At 41.8% G+C, this 19,447-nt stretch overlaps 1 protein-coding gene across 2 annotated transcripts in view; it reads right to left on the bottom strand.

The window, feature by feature from the left end:
- NUDT3 (nudix hydrolase 3) overlaps positions 1 to 19,447 on the bottom strand; it is a 118,578-nt gene that overhangs the window by 29,986 nt on the left and 69,145 nt on the right. For both annotated transcript variants that reach the window (XM_055571669.1, XM_055571668.1), the window contains exon 2: positions 16,786 to 16,896. In XM_055571669.1, coding sequence (XP_055427644.1) covers positions 16,786 to 16,896 — 111 coding nt within the window. The remainder of the gene's footprint in view (positions 1 to 16,785; positions 16,897 to 19,447) is intronic.

Raw genomic sequence — 19,447 nt, 5'->3', positions numbered from 1 at the left:
CTGTTACTCTCCCATCTTCAATACTATGGCTTTTCTTCACCAATAAAGGGCAATTACTATATAAACCACTGGGAAGGGAAAAACCAGGAGGATGGATCTCTCTCCTCTCGATTCATTGTCTAAGACTGTGCATGTGTGCATGATGATGAGGCAGAGAGAACAGTAAGTCTGCTGCTAGAGGAGCAGCAAGGGCGCTGTGGCGAGGGGTGAAGCAAGTGGGCAAGAGAGAGGAGTAGAGGGGAAGTGCCAGAGGAGCCAGGCCACAGGCCACTCTAAGGCTTCAGCTTGAAAGGCCTTCAAGTGACATCATCTGACCAGGTTTTCAAAACAGAATCATTTTGTATGCTGTGCTGAAAATAAACTTACAGGGGTAAGAGTACAGAGGGGAGCAGAGGAACTGAGGTGAGAGGTGATGGTGGCTTGGACCAAGGTGGTAGAGAGACAGATACCTGAGAAGTGGCAGGATTCTGTATATATGTATTTTGAAGGTAGGGCCAACAGAATTGACTAATGAACTAAATATTGGGTGTGAGAAAAAGAAATCAAGGATGACTCTTAGTTTTTTGAGTTAAGCAACTGGAAGGAGATGAAGTGGACATTTACTGAGATGGAGAAGATAATGGCTCAGAGGTTTAGTTATACATCTTAAGTTTCAGATGCCTATTGTACATCCCAATGGAAATGCCAAGTAGGCAGATTAAGGACAGCTAAACGGTTAGGGATAAATGGGTCATCCGTCCACCAACCAACTTACCCACCCACTAACCCAATCACTCACCTACTGTATTTAAATCCTTGAGACTGGATAAGATCAACAAGAAGTAGATGGGAGACAAAGAAAGAAAAGGAAGAACCGAACTTCAGGACATTCAACCTTCAGGGAGGATCAGAAGACACTCAGATGGAGGACAAAAGTCAGAAAAGAGTGGTGTCCTGGAAGCCTAATAGAAAAAGTTATTTAAGCTTTTTTCCCCAATAGTGTTCTGTTCCTAGTCTTTTGATTCTTCCCGCTGAGGCGCCAGACACCATGGTTAAGTCATCCCTGTTGCACTTTCTCTGAATTCACGTCTCATGGAAACTATGAGATAACATGATTATTGTTTTAAGTTTTGTGAAGCAGCAATGTAACAGTTTCCAAATATATAACTGTGTCACCGGCACCAACAAAAGAGTTCACATAAATCTACCCAGTTGCAATACTCTCAAGGAGATTAGTGCATTTGATGATTCTTCATGGATTACTTCTAGTCATACTCCTTTAAGGATTAATTGAGTCATCTGGAAACAGTAAATGATCCTGATGATCTCCATGTGAACCATTCCTTGCCCCAATAACGTTATCTTCACCATCATTCTAATTAAAAAAAAAAAAAATTCTTCAAATGCTAAGATCGTTTCAAAGCTAAAAATAAGCTTGCATGGATGCTTGGGGCTGGCGCACTGGGACGACCCAGAGGGACGGTATGGGGAGGGAAGAGGGAGGAGGGTTCAGGATGGGGAATACATGTATACCAGTGGCGGATTCATTTCGATATTTGGCAAAACTAATACAATATTGTAAAGTTTAAAAATAAAATAAAATTTAAAAAAAAATAAAATAAAATCACACACACACAAAAAGAGAGAAAATAAAAACAAAAAATGTAACTGAAGCCTTGCCATCTGCCCCCCAGAGATGGATTTGCTTTCATTTCCTTGGACTTAAAGAGAAGACAATACAGAACAAAATTTTAGCAGTTCTAACTTTAATCTTTCTGAACCCAGATATATCCCCTTAGAATTCCTTGGGGGATCATGGCTATGCCATTAAGCACTTTAAATACTGACTTTTACAACTAATTGATCTGTCCACATTTCTCCCCAGACTCCGGGGTTGTAAAAAAAAAACTAAAATTAAAAAAAAAAGAAAGCGAGAGAGTTAGATAAAAGAAAATTTCCAGGGGCTTCCCCCTAGTTCAATTTCCTTCCCCAACAGTTATTTATTTTCTTATATGATCATCCCCTCTCCAGTGACTTTATTTATTTTTTTGCCACACCACGCAGCATGCAGGACTTCCTGACCAGGGATCAAACCCATGATCCCTGCAGTGGAAGCATGGAGTCCCAACCACAGGATGGTCAGGGAAGTCCCCACCCCAAGGTAACTAAAATTTCATTTAACTAAGCGTCTCAGAGGACTTTCCAAGTTGGGATATACAGATTTCCTTTATCTTCTTTAACCTGCTGCTGGATAATACATAATACGAACTGCCATGACTGATATAATCATTCTCCTACTGATGGACATTTAGACTGTCTCCAGTTTTTGCTATTATAAGCATTCCTTTACATATACTTAGAAGTCAACATGCTTGGCTCAGATATACGCCAAGAAGCACAGAAAGTTGTAAGACTTGGTCAAGGCTTCCAAGCCTGTGGCATGAGAAGAGGAAGAAGGGCTGGGATAACCAAAAATGACAAAGAAGAGAAAAGTTAGAAAACTTGTTTAATTAAAAAAATATTTTAAACCTTCCAGTTCACTTGCACGTTTGATATTTGAGGATAACACTGAGAAGCCTATAATCAAGTAGGAAAGCTGACAGAAAATACACCAAAATGTTACTAACAGGGAATATGAACATTTACAATTTTGTTCTTTTTATTTTTCTGTTTTTCAGAATGTCCACATTGAGAATATATGGAGAAAATATACTTAAAACTTATAATGGAAAAAACATTTATAAAAGTCATGAAAGCATTCATAAAATGTAGTAGCTGAGCAGAAAACTCAGAGATGTGCCCAGGTAGCAAGGGGACAGGGCAGGTTCTCCAGCTGGAGGGAACCATATGCACTCAGATCTGTGGCATGTCCTGAAATGGAAAGCAGCTGGAATGATTGGTGTACAGTTCCCAAATAGTACAGACAGACATTTTTAAGACTCTTAAAACATACTGCCTATTCCTTAATCATCATCAATAGAATAAAATTTTAAAATCTTGTCTAACTTGATAAGATCAAGAAAGATACTGGGTTATTTTAATTTTTTTTCTGGCTTATTTTAATCTGCACTTATTTGATGACCAGCGAGATGTATTTTTCCCCCGCTCATTATTATTTCCTCTCCACTAAGAAGTAGGAAAGCCAAGGGAAGAACAACAGTCAGTTTCTTCGTCTCTGTTCCAGGAGTTCATGTCACTGAGCTGCACTCCATGCTCACCAAGGTACCCAGGTCCTGTAACCTCCTCAACTTTGAATGCCTCTCTACCAGGCTGTCAAGGCCCTCTGCCATCCTGCTATGTCCACAGCCTGTTTTTCCCCTTTACTCCATCTGTGGCGTTCAGGACACCAGTCCCAAACCTAACCAGACTGATAGTGAGAGCCTGACCAACAGTTACCAATTAAGGATGAGTAAGAAACCAGCATCTGGGGGTGGCAGGGACAAAAGAACCTCCAGACCATTCAAAGTAAGAGTTCCTCCACAAGCATAACGGCTCCCGGGGGCACTATGGAGACAAATGAGGGCGTTTTTGCTTGTCACAGTGATGGACGAGAACAGGTGGCACCAACAGGAAGAAAGCAGGAGAACTAGATGCCCCGTAACAGGAAGACTGATCTCGCCCAAGAGCTGCCCTACATGACTTTTCAAAGTCTTGCCACACAATTATGTGGGTGGGAAATCTCATTTTAACTATTTGAGCCTAGAATTCAATTCCTTTCTAGTCTATGAACATTAATAGAGGAGATACACACACACACACACACACACACAAGCATACATAGGTAGGAAAATACTTATCTACTATAGAAAGGAAGTGTTGAGCCTGACAAGGCTGAGAACCACTCCGATTTAAGTGGTCATTTGCAAATGTACAAAGAGAGTTAGAAAATGGTTACCTGTCCATCCATATAAGGGGCCACCCATATAATGCCTACACTAACCCACAAAATAAAGGGCACCTACAGGCCAAAGACGGAGAAGGCAACGGCACCCCACTCCAGTACTCCTGCCTGGCAAATCCCATGGGCGGAGGAGCCTGGTAGGCTGCAGTCCATGGGGTCGCTAGTAGTCGAACACAACTGAGCAACTTCACTTTGACTTTTCACTTTCGTGCATTGGAGAAGGAAATGGCAACCCACTCTAGTACTCTTGCCTGGAGAATCCCAGGGACGGCGGAGCCTGGTGGGCTGCCGTCTATGGGGTCACACAGTCGGACACAACTGAAGCGACTTAGTAACAGGAGCAGCACAGGCCAAAGATTACACAGAAGCAACATGAAAACCTCCCTACCCAGTTCTTAGGTTATGTTTCTTAACTCATTTTACTACTTCTATGTCTGAAAGTGGTTCCCCAAAACAGGGTAAAGAAAAAGTACATTAGGTACACTGTAAATCAAACTATAATCTATGTTTACAAAGAAAAAATAAGTAACACTCTCTTGCTGGTGCCAATTACTTCCTCTTTAATATGGTCTTTATGAATGGTCTTGTCATTCATTTACCACCGAATCAAATCAACAGAGTCAACTCCTAAATAATCCAAATTGTACCAAGAGCTATTCTATTCTACCCATCCCAGTACTCTTCCTGAAACCAGAAGGTTCACATTATACAGTCTAGAATTCTCAGTCTCTATAAAGCTTCTCCTAATAATATCAATAATGCGACTGACAGTCACATTATTTATAATATGATAAAGCAAATAATGTTATTAGAAACCAATAACAATGTTATCAGAATGCTGTTAAGAAACAGTATCTTAAGGGAAAAGATCACAAATATTAAGAAAAAAGTTGTTAAATTTGAAATGTAAATTATTCTTTTAAAATATTTTTTTAATTACTATCTACTAAAAGAGCCTAGCAGCAATGACACCCTAGTAGCAGTGAACACACCCTGCACTGTAACCTTGGTTTCTAAGGAACATTCTCCACTAAAAGGGAATTCTCTGGAGAAATGGCTGACAAGTCTGGGACAGGAAAATTCAAGGTGAGCCTGGAAGAATAAAAACAAAACAGAATTTAAAAGTCTCCCAAACAACAAACAACAACAACAAAAAGGTGAGCCCGAAATACCTTATTGCATTACAGGGCAAGAAGTGCTCACACAATGAAAGGGCCGTGTCCAAAGTACATGGGGGGCTACCTGAAAGGGCACACACTGGTCAAATTTGCAATAATTAACGCAAAGAGAATAAAGACAGTAACTGCTTGTAATATAATGGGAAAAAAATAGGAAAATCTATTAGTTCAGTGGGGTTATTTAAAATAAGGAAAAAGGGGGGAGGGAGGAAGAAGAGAACTTTCCCTTAAAGAAGAATTTCATCTCAGGAAAAAAAGAATTAGAAAACCACTGTTCTTCAGTCTCTGCTATAATATCTGATTTGGTAAGGTTCAGCTGCTGCTGCTGCTAAGTCGTTTCAGTCGTGTCCAACTCTGCAACCCCATAGACGGCAGCCCACCAGGCTCCCCCCGTCCCTGGGATTCTCCAGGCGAGAACACTGGAGTGTGTTGCCATTTCCTTCTCCAATGCAGGAAAGTGAAAAGTCAAAGTGAAGTCGCTCAGTCGTGTCCGACTCTTCGAGACCCCATGGACTGCAGCCTACCAGGCTCCTCCATCCATGGGATTCTCCAGGCAAGAGTACTGGAGTGGGCTGCCATCGCCTTCTCCAAGGTTCAGCAGTAGATGCTAAAACTATTATGTTAAAGACTGTTGGGAGACAGAGGACATTCATATAGCCTGGAAGAATTGTTCAACAGATTACTTACCAGTTTTGCTGCATAAGGAGAAATCTACTTCTACGATAAACTTGTCAATTATTACCTGATCAAACATTTTATCATTAATGGCAAGGCAGCCTGATACGATGTGCCTCCTGACTTTAAGTACTAGGAAGCACATGACATCACCTACGTGGCAACTCGTCAAAAATGCTTCTCCTCAATCTCATCAAGCCTCTATCTGTGTGCTATTCAACATGGTGGCCACGATCCACATGTAGCTACTGAACTTGAAATGTGTATGTGACTAAGGAACTGAATTTTAATTGTTATTGGTTTACATAGACATATATGGCTAGTGCTACCACACCGAACACTGCAGATATGGATCACTTCAGAAAATTTTACCAGATAACACTGCTCTAAGTAAGTTGCTGGAAATACAGAAGAAAAGGAAATAAATTAAAAGACACCTGAAAGAAATGATCAAACAAAACTAGAATGTGAGACAGTCTATTAGACAACATCGCTAGACTGTTAAAAAGTCACCATTACGGTGAGCAGGGTGTGGAAAGGCTTAGTGTATGATTTTATTTATGGTATAAATATATCTCTATCATAGCATAGAGCCTGAAAAGGCATACCACAAACTGCAATGTGTGAGAAAACAAACAGGTATAATAGGCATTTCTTGATAACTGGGGACATTCGAATACGGAGTAAATATTAGATGACATTATGGAATTATTATGAATTCTCAGGTGCAACAATGGTATGTAGTAATGTAAGGGACTGGCCTTAAAGAGATTCATGCTAAAGAAAGAACAGAATTTTGAGGTAATGTGCCATGACAGCTACAATTTACTTTCAAATGGCATAGTCAAAAAAAGGATGTGGATATAAACACAGAGAGGTAAGGCAAATATGCAACAAGTCAACAGATATTATATCTAGAAGAAGGGATACACTGTTTGTTTCACTATTTTAAAATTATACTTCAGTTCAGTTCAGTTGCTCAGTTGTGTCCGACTCTTTGCGACCCCATGAATCGCAGCACACCAGGCCTCCCTGTCCATCACCAAATCCCAGAGTTCACCCAAACTCTTGTCCATCGAGTCAGTGATGCCATCCAGCCATCTCATCCTCTGTCGTCCCCTACTCCTCCTGCCCCCAATCCCTCCCAGCATCAGGGTCTTTTCCAATGAGTCAACTCTTCACATGAGGTGGCCAAAGTATTGGAGTTTCAGCTTTAGCATCAGTCCTTCCAATGAACACCCAGGACTGGTCTCCTTTAGGATGGACTGGTTGGATCTCCTTGCAGTCCAAGGGACTCTCAAGCGTCTTCTCCAACACCACAGTTCAAAAGGATCAATTTACATGTATGTAAAATTTCACAGTTAAACAGTTGGAGAAAAAAAAAATCAGCCACAGAACTACAGTAACATACTGTCATTTTTGTACTTACAGGTTTTTCATTCTGCTGGGAACACGTATTACTTTTAAAATTAGAAAAGTGGGAAGCTGAAGTGGTCACCAAGCTCAATTACTAAATCAAGGACGCTGGCTACACTAGCAGCACCACAGAATGCAGGAGGTGCACTGAGAAGCCCCCAGAACAAGAGCCGCTTCAGATTATACTGCTTCTAGTCTTAAGATTAAAATGTCTACAAATCATTCTAATGGAAATTCCTAGTCAGAAGCATCCGTATATTTAACACAGTCACTAACAAAAAAATGTAATATTGAATCAATTTTCATAAAGTCAAGAGTATCTATTAAATAGCTTTACAAATGCCAAACTGACAGTCACTAAAAATTCTCAACCGATTTAAGGCTGACTCCAGAAATCATGATGGAAGTAACCTAGGAGTAGCCATTTACTATTTCTTAGCTGCCTGGGAGTAGAGAGGCGCCCTCCTCTGAAAGGAGAGAGAGCCCTTCCTTGCTCTGGGGCCAGAGCTGAATTCGACTCCTGATCATGTGAGCACAGAGCAAAATCGGAGCAGAGGGATTATCACAGCTGCCTCAGCCAAGCCCTCCACTGGAGGCGGTGTCTATGCCAAGGTCTCCTTTCATCCCTGAACTGTAACTGAGAGGAAAGGCCCTTTCTAAGTTCTCAGCTGCCAGAAACAGGAGATTCAATACGGATTTACTTGAGGGCCTTTGCCAGAGATCTGCGGGATTCAATCTGCCCTCTAACATAAAACGGCCTCACCCCAGCTTCCATCTAAGACATGGTATGTTTTCTCTGTTCGTTTTCTATATTCTAAATGATTTTTTCTAAGGAAAAGCTCTTAACTTCTTTCGCTATACTCTTGTGTGTATGATTTTCTAGGAGGGCAGAATAAATATGTTCCCAAATACAAACACGTATGCACATGTCAGGTGAACAAAGGCTTCCCTGAAATGTTTTATCACCGAACCACATTTCCCACTAAATTCTTGGAGAAGAATAAATTATAAGAATAAGAAAATTATATACAATGCATTAATAGACATGATTCTTACATTTTATAATGCTTTGACAAAGAAGCTAAAAATAACTACCTTCTTACAAAGTAAAAACAAAGACACGGTAGTACTTATAAAAACATATATTTTCTTGGGGAAAGTGACATCCATCATATTGTTGTACTTCATGGTTTCCTCCTGAAGCTTCTGAGTATAACTGGCAAATGATATATATGTCTACTTTCTTCCCAACTTTTTATTTTGAAAAAATTTCAAACATATAGAAGGATCTTTTGCTATTTTTTAATCTATTTATTTGTTTTTGTCCACATGGCTTGTGGGATCCTAGCTCCCAGACCAGGGATTGAACCTGGGCCCTCTGCAGTGGAATTGTGGTATCTGAACCACTGGACTGCCAGGGAATTCCCTTAAATCAGTTTTAGAGATAAATCTATAGGTGCACACAGCCATACACTGGAGGAGTGCATGGCAATCCACTCCAGTATTCTTGCCTGGAGAATCCCATGGACAGAGGAGCCTGGTCGGCTACAGTTTATAGGGTCACAAAGAGTCAGACACGACTGAGGTGACTTAGCGCACATAGCACATAGCCATACAAGTACATAATTATTGGGAAGTTCCCCCAGAGAAGAGACAGGCTACCCACTCCGGTATTCTTGGGCTTCCCTAGTGGCTCAGATGGTAAAGAATCTGCCTGCAATGTGGGAGACCTGGGTTTGATCCCTGGGTTGGGAAGATCTCCTGGAAGAGGGCATGCCAACCCACTCCAGTGTTCTTGCCTGGAGAATCCCATGGAGAGGGGAGCCTGGCAGGCTACAGTCCATGGGGTTGTAAAGAGTCGGACACGACTGAGCGACTAAACATAGCACACAGAACATTATTATTAGTAACTCATATTCATGTGATTTGAAGTTCCTTAAAAATTAAGTAATAGAAATTCAGAAAATGCTATCTAAATAAAGCCTGGTTTTCAACAAATAAACAGGGTTGGTTTGTGATCGCTCTTGAGATTTATAGTAACTTACATCTGGATATAGTTTCTCATGTTGACACTTCTATTAAACAACGCAATATTCCCAAGGTTAAAAACCTTTATTTGCCTTCATTCATCATGTTGTTGTTCCTATTGTTTAGTCACTCAGTTGTGTCCAACTCTTTGTGACCCCATGGACTATAGCCTGCCAGGCTCCTCTGTCCATGGGATTTTCCAGGTAAGATTAGTGGAGTGGGTTGCCATCATGTAGGAGACTAAAAAATAAAACTATCTTCTTCCAAAAGTTTGGAGGCTTACCAGTTTACAGTTCAAAATAAAGTAAAAATCTGTAACACACATCATACACCTAATTAAGAATGTCTTTTGGCTGTTTCCCATTATGAGCCTTTTAGTACTACTACTGCGGTTTTAATCTACTCTGCATGTATTATTTGACTACAACATTTTAAAACCAATTTTTAAAAATTAGTTGTCTACGTTGAAAGATCAGGAGATCTCACTATCCAGTTTTCATGCTTCTCTTAAAATAGCAGTCACGCTGGGTCTTAATCGCCACATGAAAACTACTGGCTGGGCCTGAGAGAAGCTGCCTCTGGCCTAGGGTAGGCTCTCCCCACTGTATCAGAGCCATACCCACCGTCAACCACCTGTCTGCTTCCCTATGGGCTTATGAGCTAGAGATCCCTTTACCCTATTTTATTTACCATGCTGAAATGACTGAAAGTATTCTTAATATGTTATGATACATATTTTATGGTTAAAGTCCTGACATTTTTTTAAAAATTAAAGTTATTTCCCTAATAGATTCTATGATACCATACGCCCCCTTTCCCTTCACAACTGTTTAGGCTGGGGCCAGAAAGTAGAGATGAAAACACAGCACAGTCACACAGAGCCTTCACTTTTCTCTCCACTCCACAGAGTCAAACACTGTGAGCTAATAAAAGTTGAAAAAACAGTGTTTCAAATTATTCCCCAGTAGTCACAGGCTTTTCAAATGTTCTACTTGTATATAACAAGAGACATGAAACACTGCTTCTCTATCGAACAGTTCTGAGATACCATAGGGAGCCTTCTGGTTGCTATGTTACATATGTAATATCATACAACCTTTTTTTTTTGGAAGGACAGGGAACACATAGTACAGGAATCAGGATAAAAAGACACAGATTCTTAAAATAAAGTTCACTGTTTCATTTTCCATGTTTTTATCTGAAAATAAAACGAGATCAAGAAGGATTACGATAAATTCTTGATGGGTTTGACTTAAGTAAGGCTGAGATAATCAAGAAACAGCTTTGCAATGATGATCCTTGGTACCATATTAAGACATCTAGATGTCCAAATGGAGAAGGCAATGGCAACCCACTCCAGTACATTTGCCTGGAAAATCCCATGGATGGAGGAGCCTGGTAGGCTTCAGTCCATGGAGTCACAAAGAGTCAGACATGACTGAGCGACTTCACTTTGACTTTTCACTTTCCTGCACTGGAGAAGGAAATGGCAACCCACTCCAGTGTTCTTGCCTGGAGAATCCCAGGGACAGAGGAGCCTGGTGGGCTGCCATCTATGGGGTCGCACAGAGTTGGACATGACTGAAGTGACTTAGCAGCAGCAGATGTTCAAAAAACTATCTTGAATGAAGGTGAATAAAATCAAATATGCTGTGAAATGTTTATATAAGACAGCGTATCAAAAATTTGAGGGAATTCTATCCTGGCGATCCAGGGGTTAAAACCGTACATTCAGTGCAGGAGGTATGGGTTCGATCCCTGGCTGGGGAACTAACATATCACAAGCAGCACGGGCAGCACAGACAAAAACAAAAACCTGAAGAAGGGCAGCAAGGTACAAGAAAGTTTAAAGTGACATCACTGACACTAAGAACTTTCCACGATGGTGCGTTTATGTGGCATAACAACAGATGGCCAGAGCCTGAAGGCGCAGAGGAGAAGTGAGGTGTAAGGACACAGCCGATGAGGTCGGGAACAGGTTTTTGTTTTTTTTTTCTAGGTCTGTGCCAAAGGTTAATTATCAGGCTACCTACAGAAACTTTATAGATTATATGCTAGAAATGGAGATGGATATGGGCCTTGCCCAGACATGAGGCAGCAGACAGAAGGAACTGGCATTTGACCTAACTCTCCGTTATCGCCGGCTACATTTCTCTAAAGGCAGAAGGTACCCATCTTTGTCACCCTTGAAGAGAATACAGCTGCAGCTATGCACATAATTTTTCCGTTTCTGTTTTCAGATGTTCTATATCTTTGTGGTAACACTCTTGGTTTGGCTGAGGTGACAATGGGTGAAAGAGATGGAAATTTAACAGCTGCACAGAAGACAGAACAGTTTCAGATCCAGCTTCTCTTTCTTCCCTGTCAGCCAGCAGTTTTACCTTTCCCATTGAATTAACAAGAAAGAATAGCTCTGAAAACCACACAAAGAACTGCTTTTCCTTTTTATTCCAGAGAGAGCATCACATGGCTGGCTCATACAAGCCTCTGCTAGAGATGCACTGTGACCAAGGCCCGTGGCCAGCCCTAGGAGAAAACCTCATCCTTCCAACCCTTTGAAGGATCACTCTAGCAGGACTTTAAAACAACTTAAAAATGAAGGCAAGTTTCCAAAAGGGAAGAGTTCAGTTCTTTAAATGTGGTGACTGGTAATGATTCAAGTGCTACAGATTGATCTGTTTCTGAGATTCAGGCAATATGCTAAAAATTTTAAGCTGGGTTGAACCAAGTTTCAGAGCAGGTTGAGTTTAGACTGACTTAATAACCTCATTACATTCATGTTTATTCAGAAAGTTTTCCTAGGAACAAATATATGTTTAATGCAGAAAACTTGATAATCTAAGAGCTAACCCAATGATAACCTCTGTGAACACCTGGTGGACATTCTTTCAAGGCATTATGAGTATGGGTGCTAAGACTAGATGTTTTGGATTCAAATTTCACGTTGAGCACATCTAGCTGGGCACAGTTAGTTTGCACAAATTACTCAATCTCACTTTTTTCTCACCTATAAAATGTAGATGATAACAGTTACTACCTCATCAGGTATGGTGAAAAAACAAGGCAACAAATGCTTAAACAGAGCTTGGCACCTGCAATGGTATTGTTCTTTCTATACAAGTAGACACATATGTATTCTTCACTAAGTGGTTTTCTATCATAAACACTGATTCATACCCTACTTTAATCTCTAGGGAATTTGCTGCAAATATTTCCCTGTGTTAATAAATGTATTATTACACACACAGAACCGCTGGCCCAGTTGCTGCAAGCAGTATTTAAGCACAGGCTGCAATGCTTTTAAAGCACATGACCTTGCCATTCTGAGCTCAGTTAGAGGAATAAGAAATCAAACATCTTCAAATGGCTAGAATGGATGTGATGTGGCAACTATGCCAGGAGATTGTGACCAATCAAGTCCTCTTCTCAGGAAAGCTGAGTGTGAGACACACAGAGTGAGTCAACAGATAGGTTAGTGACACACAAGGCAGGAAGAGCACCAAACAAAAAGTGGTAAGCAGAAGGCAAGGCTGAGAAGAGCTCAGAAAGGCAGTGCCTCCACAGTGGAAGAGAGGCATGGTGACCAGGCCCGAGAGCCGCCCTGCGTCCCCACCGTCCATCCAGCCACTGTGAGAAGGCCTGCCTGGGCATCAGGACCTGAGTTCCCAGCTCTGCACAGTCTGATGGGGCAGCGGCTGTGATACTGTCATATTCTTGTCTCTCAATTAACCGAGGGACCTGTAGATACATGTCTACTCTTGGCAATCCCAAAGGGCCTACCTCAACCACATTGATGTGGCTGCTCTAGTGGTCACCCCAAAACCTGTAGCACTTCCTTTCTTAAGCACTTGTTATGTGTTAAGCACTGGGGATTAAACGGTGACTGAAAAGGAACAAAATCTGGCTACGCAGAATGTAAAGTCTAGCACAGAAGACAACTAGACAAGTGATATGAATAAAACATGATAAAGATGATGCTGGATACAGTCTTCCCGGTGGTCCAGTGGTTAAGACTCTGTCTTCCAAGGCAGGGGCACAGGTTCGATCCCTAGTCAGGGAACTAAGATCCCACATGCTGCATGGTGAGGCAAAAAAAAAAAAAAAAAAGATGCTAGAAATACACTGCAATGGAAACACACAGGGAGAACAAGACAGAATCACAAAGACTGCATGGAGGAAGACCTTCAGGGTGAAGCACAAAATTAGGCTGGTGTGCCGGATACTCCAGATGGCTCACTCAACACCCACCACCACCCAGGTGGACTGCATGATGACCATGCATCTTTGTTTAATTACAGTCCTTCTTTTTTTGTCCACACCAAGTGGCATGTGGAATCCTAGTTTCCTGACCAGGGATCAAAGCCATGTCCCCTTCAGTGTCTTAACCACTGAACCACCAGGGAAGTCCAGTGAAGTGACAGTCCTGACTGAGTTATAGTAAGTGGACCAGCTTTTCCTTTCAGGACACTCTGAATCCTGGCCTCATTTAACAGGAAAGGTGAAGGAGACCAGACATATTTTATGATTTTGTAATGTTTAAAATGATTTGGCTTGTATAATTGAATACCTTATTTCTGAATGGTAATTTTAAGTTGAAAATCTTAGTAAATTTATGTACACTATGGCAGTGGTCCCCAACCTTTTTGGCATCAGGGACTGTTTTAATGGAAGACAACTTTCCAGGAGTAGGGGAATTGGGGGGGGGTGGGGGGCAGGTTGGAATTAAGAACATTGTTAACAATGTTAAGAACATTACATTTATTATACATTTTATTTCTATCATTATTACGTCAGCTCCACCTCAGATTATCAGACATTACATACATCCCAGAGGTTGGGGACCTCTGCACTGTGGCACTATTTAAGATTCATCTTAGCTATAAGTTTAATACAAGACATCCACAGGACTTTACTGATAAGGAGCCTCATAACATTTTCATTTTTTAAAAGTCAGACAACTGAAGTTCTTCAAAAGTCAATCTGGTTAATTAAATTTATTATAAATGCAATCTGAAACATCTGAAAGTCTTCAATGAACTGGCCTAGGTATTATCCAAAAGCCCCTTAAAAATGACTAGTAAAATCTCCTATGCTTATAATACAGCCATCAGATGTATAAGCATTAGGAAAGAACTAAGTTTTTGAATGTCTGCTTTTATAAAGTCATGACATTTTGAAAACTAAAGAAATCCCTGAATAGTGATTTCTGCTTACAAAACTACCCTTCAAGAACAATCAAAAACATCTACCTACATCCTCACTGATTCCAAGTTTTATTCTCTGTTAGCAGACATAGAATTGGAAAAGTCAGCACCCCCATTTTATTTTGATGTAAGCCAGTGAAATGTTTGCCTCTGTAATGACCCATTTCTCTAATTTATATTTTTTGTACAAATATCTGATTTATTTGGTACTTTATTTTATTTATGGGCTTCCCTGGTGGCTCAGATGGTAAAGAATTTGCCTGCAATGCAGGATACTGGGTTCAATCCCTAGATCAGGAAGGTCCCCTGGAAAAGGGAATAGCTACCCACTCCAGTGTTCTTGCCTGGAGAACTGCATGGACAGAGGAGCCTGGTGGGCTACAGTCCATGGTGTTGCAAAGAGCTGGACACAACTGAGCGACTATCACACTTATTCTTTATCCTCTCAATAATGCTGGAGTCAAGAACAGGGTATGGTATGACTCTTTTCCCTGGAGGGGGAATATTTGCTTAAGGTCAAGCAGGACTCTTCAGGGCTGAGAATGGCAGGCAGGGTTTAATTTCGAGCTTGGGATTCCCTTCAAGACAGGAGGTGGGTAAGTGATGAACATATGAAAAGCGTAGTTTAATTACCTGTGCTATACTGTTTACCTTCTAGTGTCCCAAGTCCACTCTACTCCCCACTCTATCCCTCCTCCACCTGCTGAAGGCTGGTATGCAATTTCCAGGAAACAAAAGGGTCACTGTATATCCTTTCCAACTCCCTCACTGCATTTCCTTTTGCAATCATCTAGTTTTCGACATCTTAGTTGTAACCGAGAGACATTTCAACCGTGGTACTCAAAACAACCATAGTAGCAACTGATACTTTCCTGAGAAACATGCCAAATCCAAATGTGCTCTACAGAGGTAAAGCTGTCAACTTGTCTCCCCACAACTTCTAAAACCAAGTAGCAAGGTTTGCCCAAGGTCTCGGAATTTTTTCCTTCCTATTCTAGAACCATCAGTCTACTTCAGGTCTTCCAACAACCTGTCAATCTAAAGAGCTGCAATAACTCTGTCAAACATCACTTTTGTCTTGGGTGCCTCGGAACCCACAGGAGCCAACTGGATTGAAATCTAAACTATGTAGCTTAGGTCCACCAGTTGGCCCTACCACACTTATTTGAATAGTTGAACCTTTGAGATCCTCCAGAAAGCACTCTGGTGATTTCCATCTGGGGTATTTCTTCAGGATTTTTATGTTCCATTTATCACAGAAGCTTGTATTAATTAAGTTCTATTCACCCAGGCACAAGAAGGGAGGATTTAAAATAGGAAACATAATCTTAGTCCTCAGAGGTTACAATATAATTATACATACTCAAATATATGATAAAATAATAGTGTCATGAGCCAACATAACTAACTCTGCAGGACTTCAGAGCAAGGAAAGAATTCCTTGGGTATTCTAAAGTGAAATTAGTCTAAGAAGACCTTGGCAAGGGCTAGACCCAAAAGAAATGCAGAACGCAGACCTTTTCTAAGCTCTATTTTATATGTTCTTAGAATCAGTCTGAAGTCCCTTCTGGAACAAGGAAATGAACCTATAAAAAGCACTATGTGGCCAAAGCAAGTACATGGGGCTGGTAAAAATTACATTACTGAGTCAGGACTCTTAGACAAGATAACATAAGCAGAGCAGAGTGTGGTGCTGCCGCAAGAGGCTGTGGAGAAACACTAGTTCCTTCCTCCTGGTTTAGAATTGCAATTTCAATTTCACCAGTTTCACCAACAAAACTATAAGCCCTTGAAGAGCACCAAGATCTGACTTCTGACTGTTAACTGTAGAGTATCCAGTAAGATACACTGGGCATGGCCCAAGAACTCAAAACATATATGGTATCACGTTACCAAATAAAAAAAGATACTACTGTCTCTCAAGTTGCACCTTTAACAGCTTCTGGCAAACTGAACTTCTGCTTTAGCCACTGCTCTACTGCCAGGACCCAGGAAGCAAAGGAGAACTAACACTACCTTCGCCTCAAGCAAAGGTTAACAAGAATAAGTTGCTTGTATCAATACTGCCTCCTCCTCTTATTTCTTAGGGCTGATGAACTATCTGATTCTCATTCTTCTGCCACAGGTAACAGAGGTAGAGCAGGCAGAGATCCAAGGGCAATCAGAGAGAACTGTCTGGTATAATTGCACACAGTCACTACTATGATCGCCCCTTGCAGAGAGAGCCTGGTAAATACCACCATGTCACAACCTCATCACCTCTCTGATCAAGGAGGCATGAGGTGAGTGCTGAGCGCCTTTTCTCTGTGCCCCTGAGTCTATTCACGCAGGGAGTGGTGATAAAGTAAAGAACTACAGGGCCGTGACGGACGCACGGTGCAGCCACACCATTCTCAGCGCGTACCTCCTCACAGACTTCACGGACTGCGGCGGTGCCCGGCTCCTCCTCGGGCTCCATGCCCCCTCCAGGGACGATCCACCGGTCTGGATGACGACTGCTGCTCACAAGTAGCACCTGAAAGTCAGAGGTCACGCGGGCCATTAAAACTCAAAAAGCCACACTGATATAAATTCAGAGTTTCAATGCCACACAAACAGAAGTACCTAGGACCCATTCTTTGTTGATACCTCTCCAAATCACTTTAAGGTAGCTTCCACTTCTGTTTGGAAAAGCAGACAATCTGTCCAGTGACAGCAGAAGGGCATCTGACCCAGCGGCCATTAGGTGTACCCCGCAGATTCTCAGTCACTTGCCCTGTGGACCCTTTCCTCTGTTCCTTTCTCTTTAGCCCTTTGAACATGCAACTGACAAAAACACTCAAAACAAACAAAACAAAACCGAGACTGTCACTGATGCACTGATGAGCTTGTGAGCACTATGAAGAGCTGGCCCTGGCCCACAGTCCCAACTTTCCCTCCAAGGTTCTCACTCCTGTGTTTCCCAGGTCCCGCTCCATCTGACGGCCACAGGCTGACACTACATACGACCCAAAGCTCTAAGCGTGCGCTGAGAACCCGATGCTCTCACCAACATGAGAACTAGGGAGATTTCTTGTTGTCATGCTTTCACCTGAGGTAAGACTGGAATTCTTTTACTAGGAAACTTTTTATCAAGAAATGACACGTAATGGCCATCACTAAAAAGTCTACAAACAAGGCTTCCCTTGCTGGCTCAGTGGTAAAGAGACCTGGGTCTGATCCCCGATCCAGGAAGATCCCACATGCCAAGGAGCAACTAAGCCCATGCGGCCACAACTACTGAAGCCCTTGTGCTCTAGAGCATGTGCCCCGCACTAAGAGAAGTCACTGCAATGCGAAGTCCGCGCACCACAACTCGAGAGGAGCCCCCGCGCTCTGCAACTAGAGAAAAGACTAAATGCAGCAACAAAGACCTAGTGCAACCAAAAAAATTTTTAATAATAACTAACTAAATGCTGAAGAGGATGTGGAGAAAAGGGAACTCTCCTATATGATTGGTGGGAATGTAGATTAGGACAGCCACTAGGGAAAACAGTATCTGCTGCTGCTGCTAAGTCGCTTCAGTCGTGTCCGACTCTGTGTGACCCCATAGATGGCAGCCCACCAGGCTACCCCGTCCGTGGGATTCTCCAGGCAAGAACACTGGAGTGGGTTGCCATTTCCTTCTCCAATGCGTGGAAGTGAAAAGTGAAAGTGAAGTCATTCAGTCGTGTCCAACTCCCAGCAACCCCATGGAGTGCAACCCACCAGGGTCCTCCATCCATGGGATTTTTCAGGCAAGAGCACTGGAGTGGGTTGCCACTGCTTTCTCCGAGGGAAAACAGCTCCTTATCCAGCAATCCCACTCTTGGCATATACTCAAGACAAAACTATACCTCGAAAAGACGCATGCACCCTTATGTTCACAGCACCACTATTTACATTAGCCAAGACACGGAAGCAACCTAAATGCCCATCAACAGAGGAATGGACAAAGAAGACGCAGGGTGTGTGTGCGTGTGTGTATACATATACACGCAGACAGTGGAATATTATTCAGTCCTAAAAGAAGAATGAAATAATGTCATTTGTGTGACATGGATGGACCCAAAGATTATCATACTACGTGAAGTAAGTCAGAAAAAGGAAGACAAATACCATATGATATCACTTGTATGTGGAATCTAAAATACGACAAAAATGAATCTATCAGAAACAGACTCACAAACGTAGCAAAAAGACGTGTGGTTGTGGGAGGGTGGGGGGTCACTGGTGTTGGAGGGAAGGATCAGGAGATTGGGATTAACAAATGCAAACTATTATATATAGGGTGGAGAAACAACAAGGTCCTACTGTAGAGCACAGGAAACTATATTCAGTATCCTGTGATAAACCATAATGGAAAAGAATATACATATGTGTAACTGAGCCACTTTGCTGTACAGCAGAAACTAACACAACACTGTAAATCAACTATACTTCGATAAAATTAATTTTTAAAAAAATGAAGTGAACAGAAACCAAACAAACACAAAATATTGATCTAGAACATAGGTTACTAATTCAAACTTAAGCAGAATTCTAGTCATGGTTAAAATACAATCTAGGACTTCCCTAGTTCCTTTTCCTTAACCCTCTCTAGGACAGATGTTAAACAAAGTTAGCTTTACTCCTCATTTGGAGATGGAGTTGGGTTGGCATTATTTCCAGAACTAAAGGAATCCTCAACTGCTCCCTAAACAATCTCTTTCTGGTGATGTCTTCTGAGCCTCAGGCCCTATTCCAAACCATATCCTCCGTCTGCCCTTCCGTGCCCCAGCACTCACCTGCTACTCTGCGGTCACCTTTGCTGCCTGAAAGAAATCACTCCTTCCTCTGTGGCCCTCATGGGTCGCGTGACTCCCTGCCAGGTAATTCTCCTCCCGTCATTTCCTCTCTCCCATTTAAGCTCTCTGCAACATCAGCCCTTGGAAACTACCTTTTTCTTCATCTTTAATCCCTTTCCTCCTGTCATGAATGATAAGATTCTCCTGATGCTGCTCTAAAAATCTGTGATCTGCAAACTGAGAGGGGATCACAAGCTGTAAGAGGGAAATCCATGAATCCGT

Source organism: Bubalus kerabau, chromosome 3 (assembly GCF_029407905.1).
Source record: "Bubalus kerabau isolate K-KA32 ecotype Philippines breed swamp buffalo chromosome 3, PCC_UOA_SB_1v2, whole genome shotgun sequence".
Taxonomy (NCBI): Eukaryota; Metazoa; Chordata; class Mammalia; order Artiodactyla; family Bovidae; genus Bubalus; species Bubalus kerabau.
This window is presented reverse-complemented; position numbering and strand designations above follow the sequence as displayed.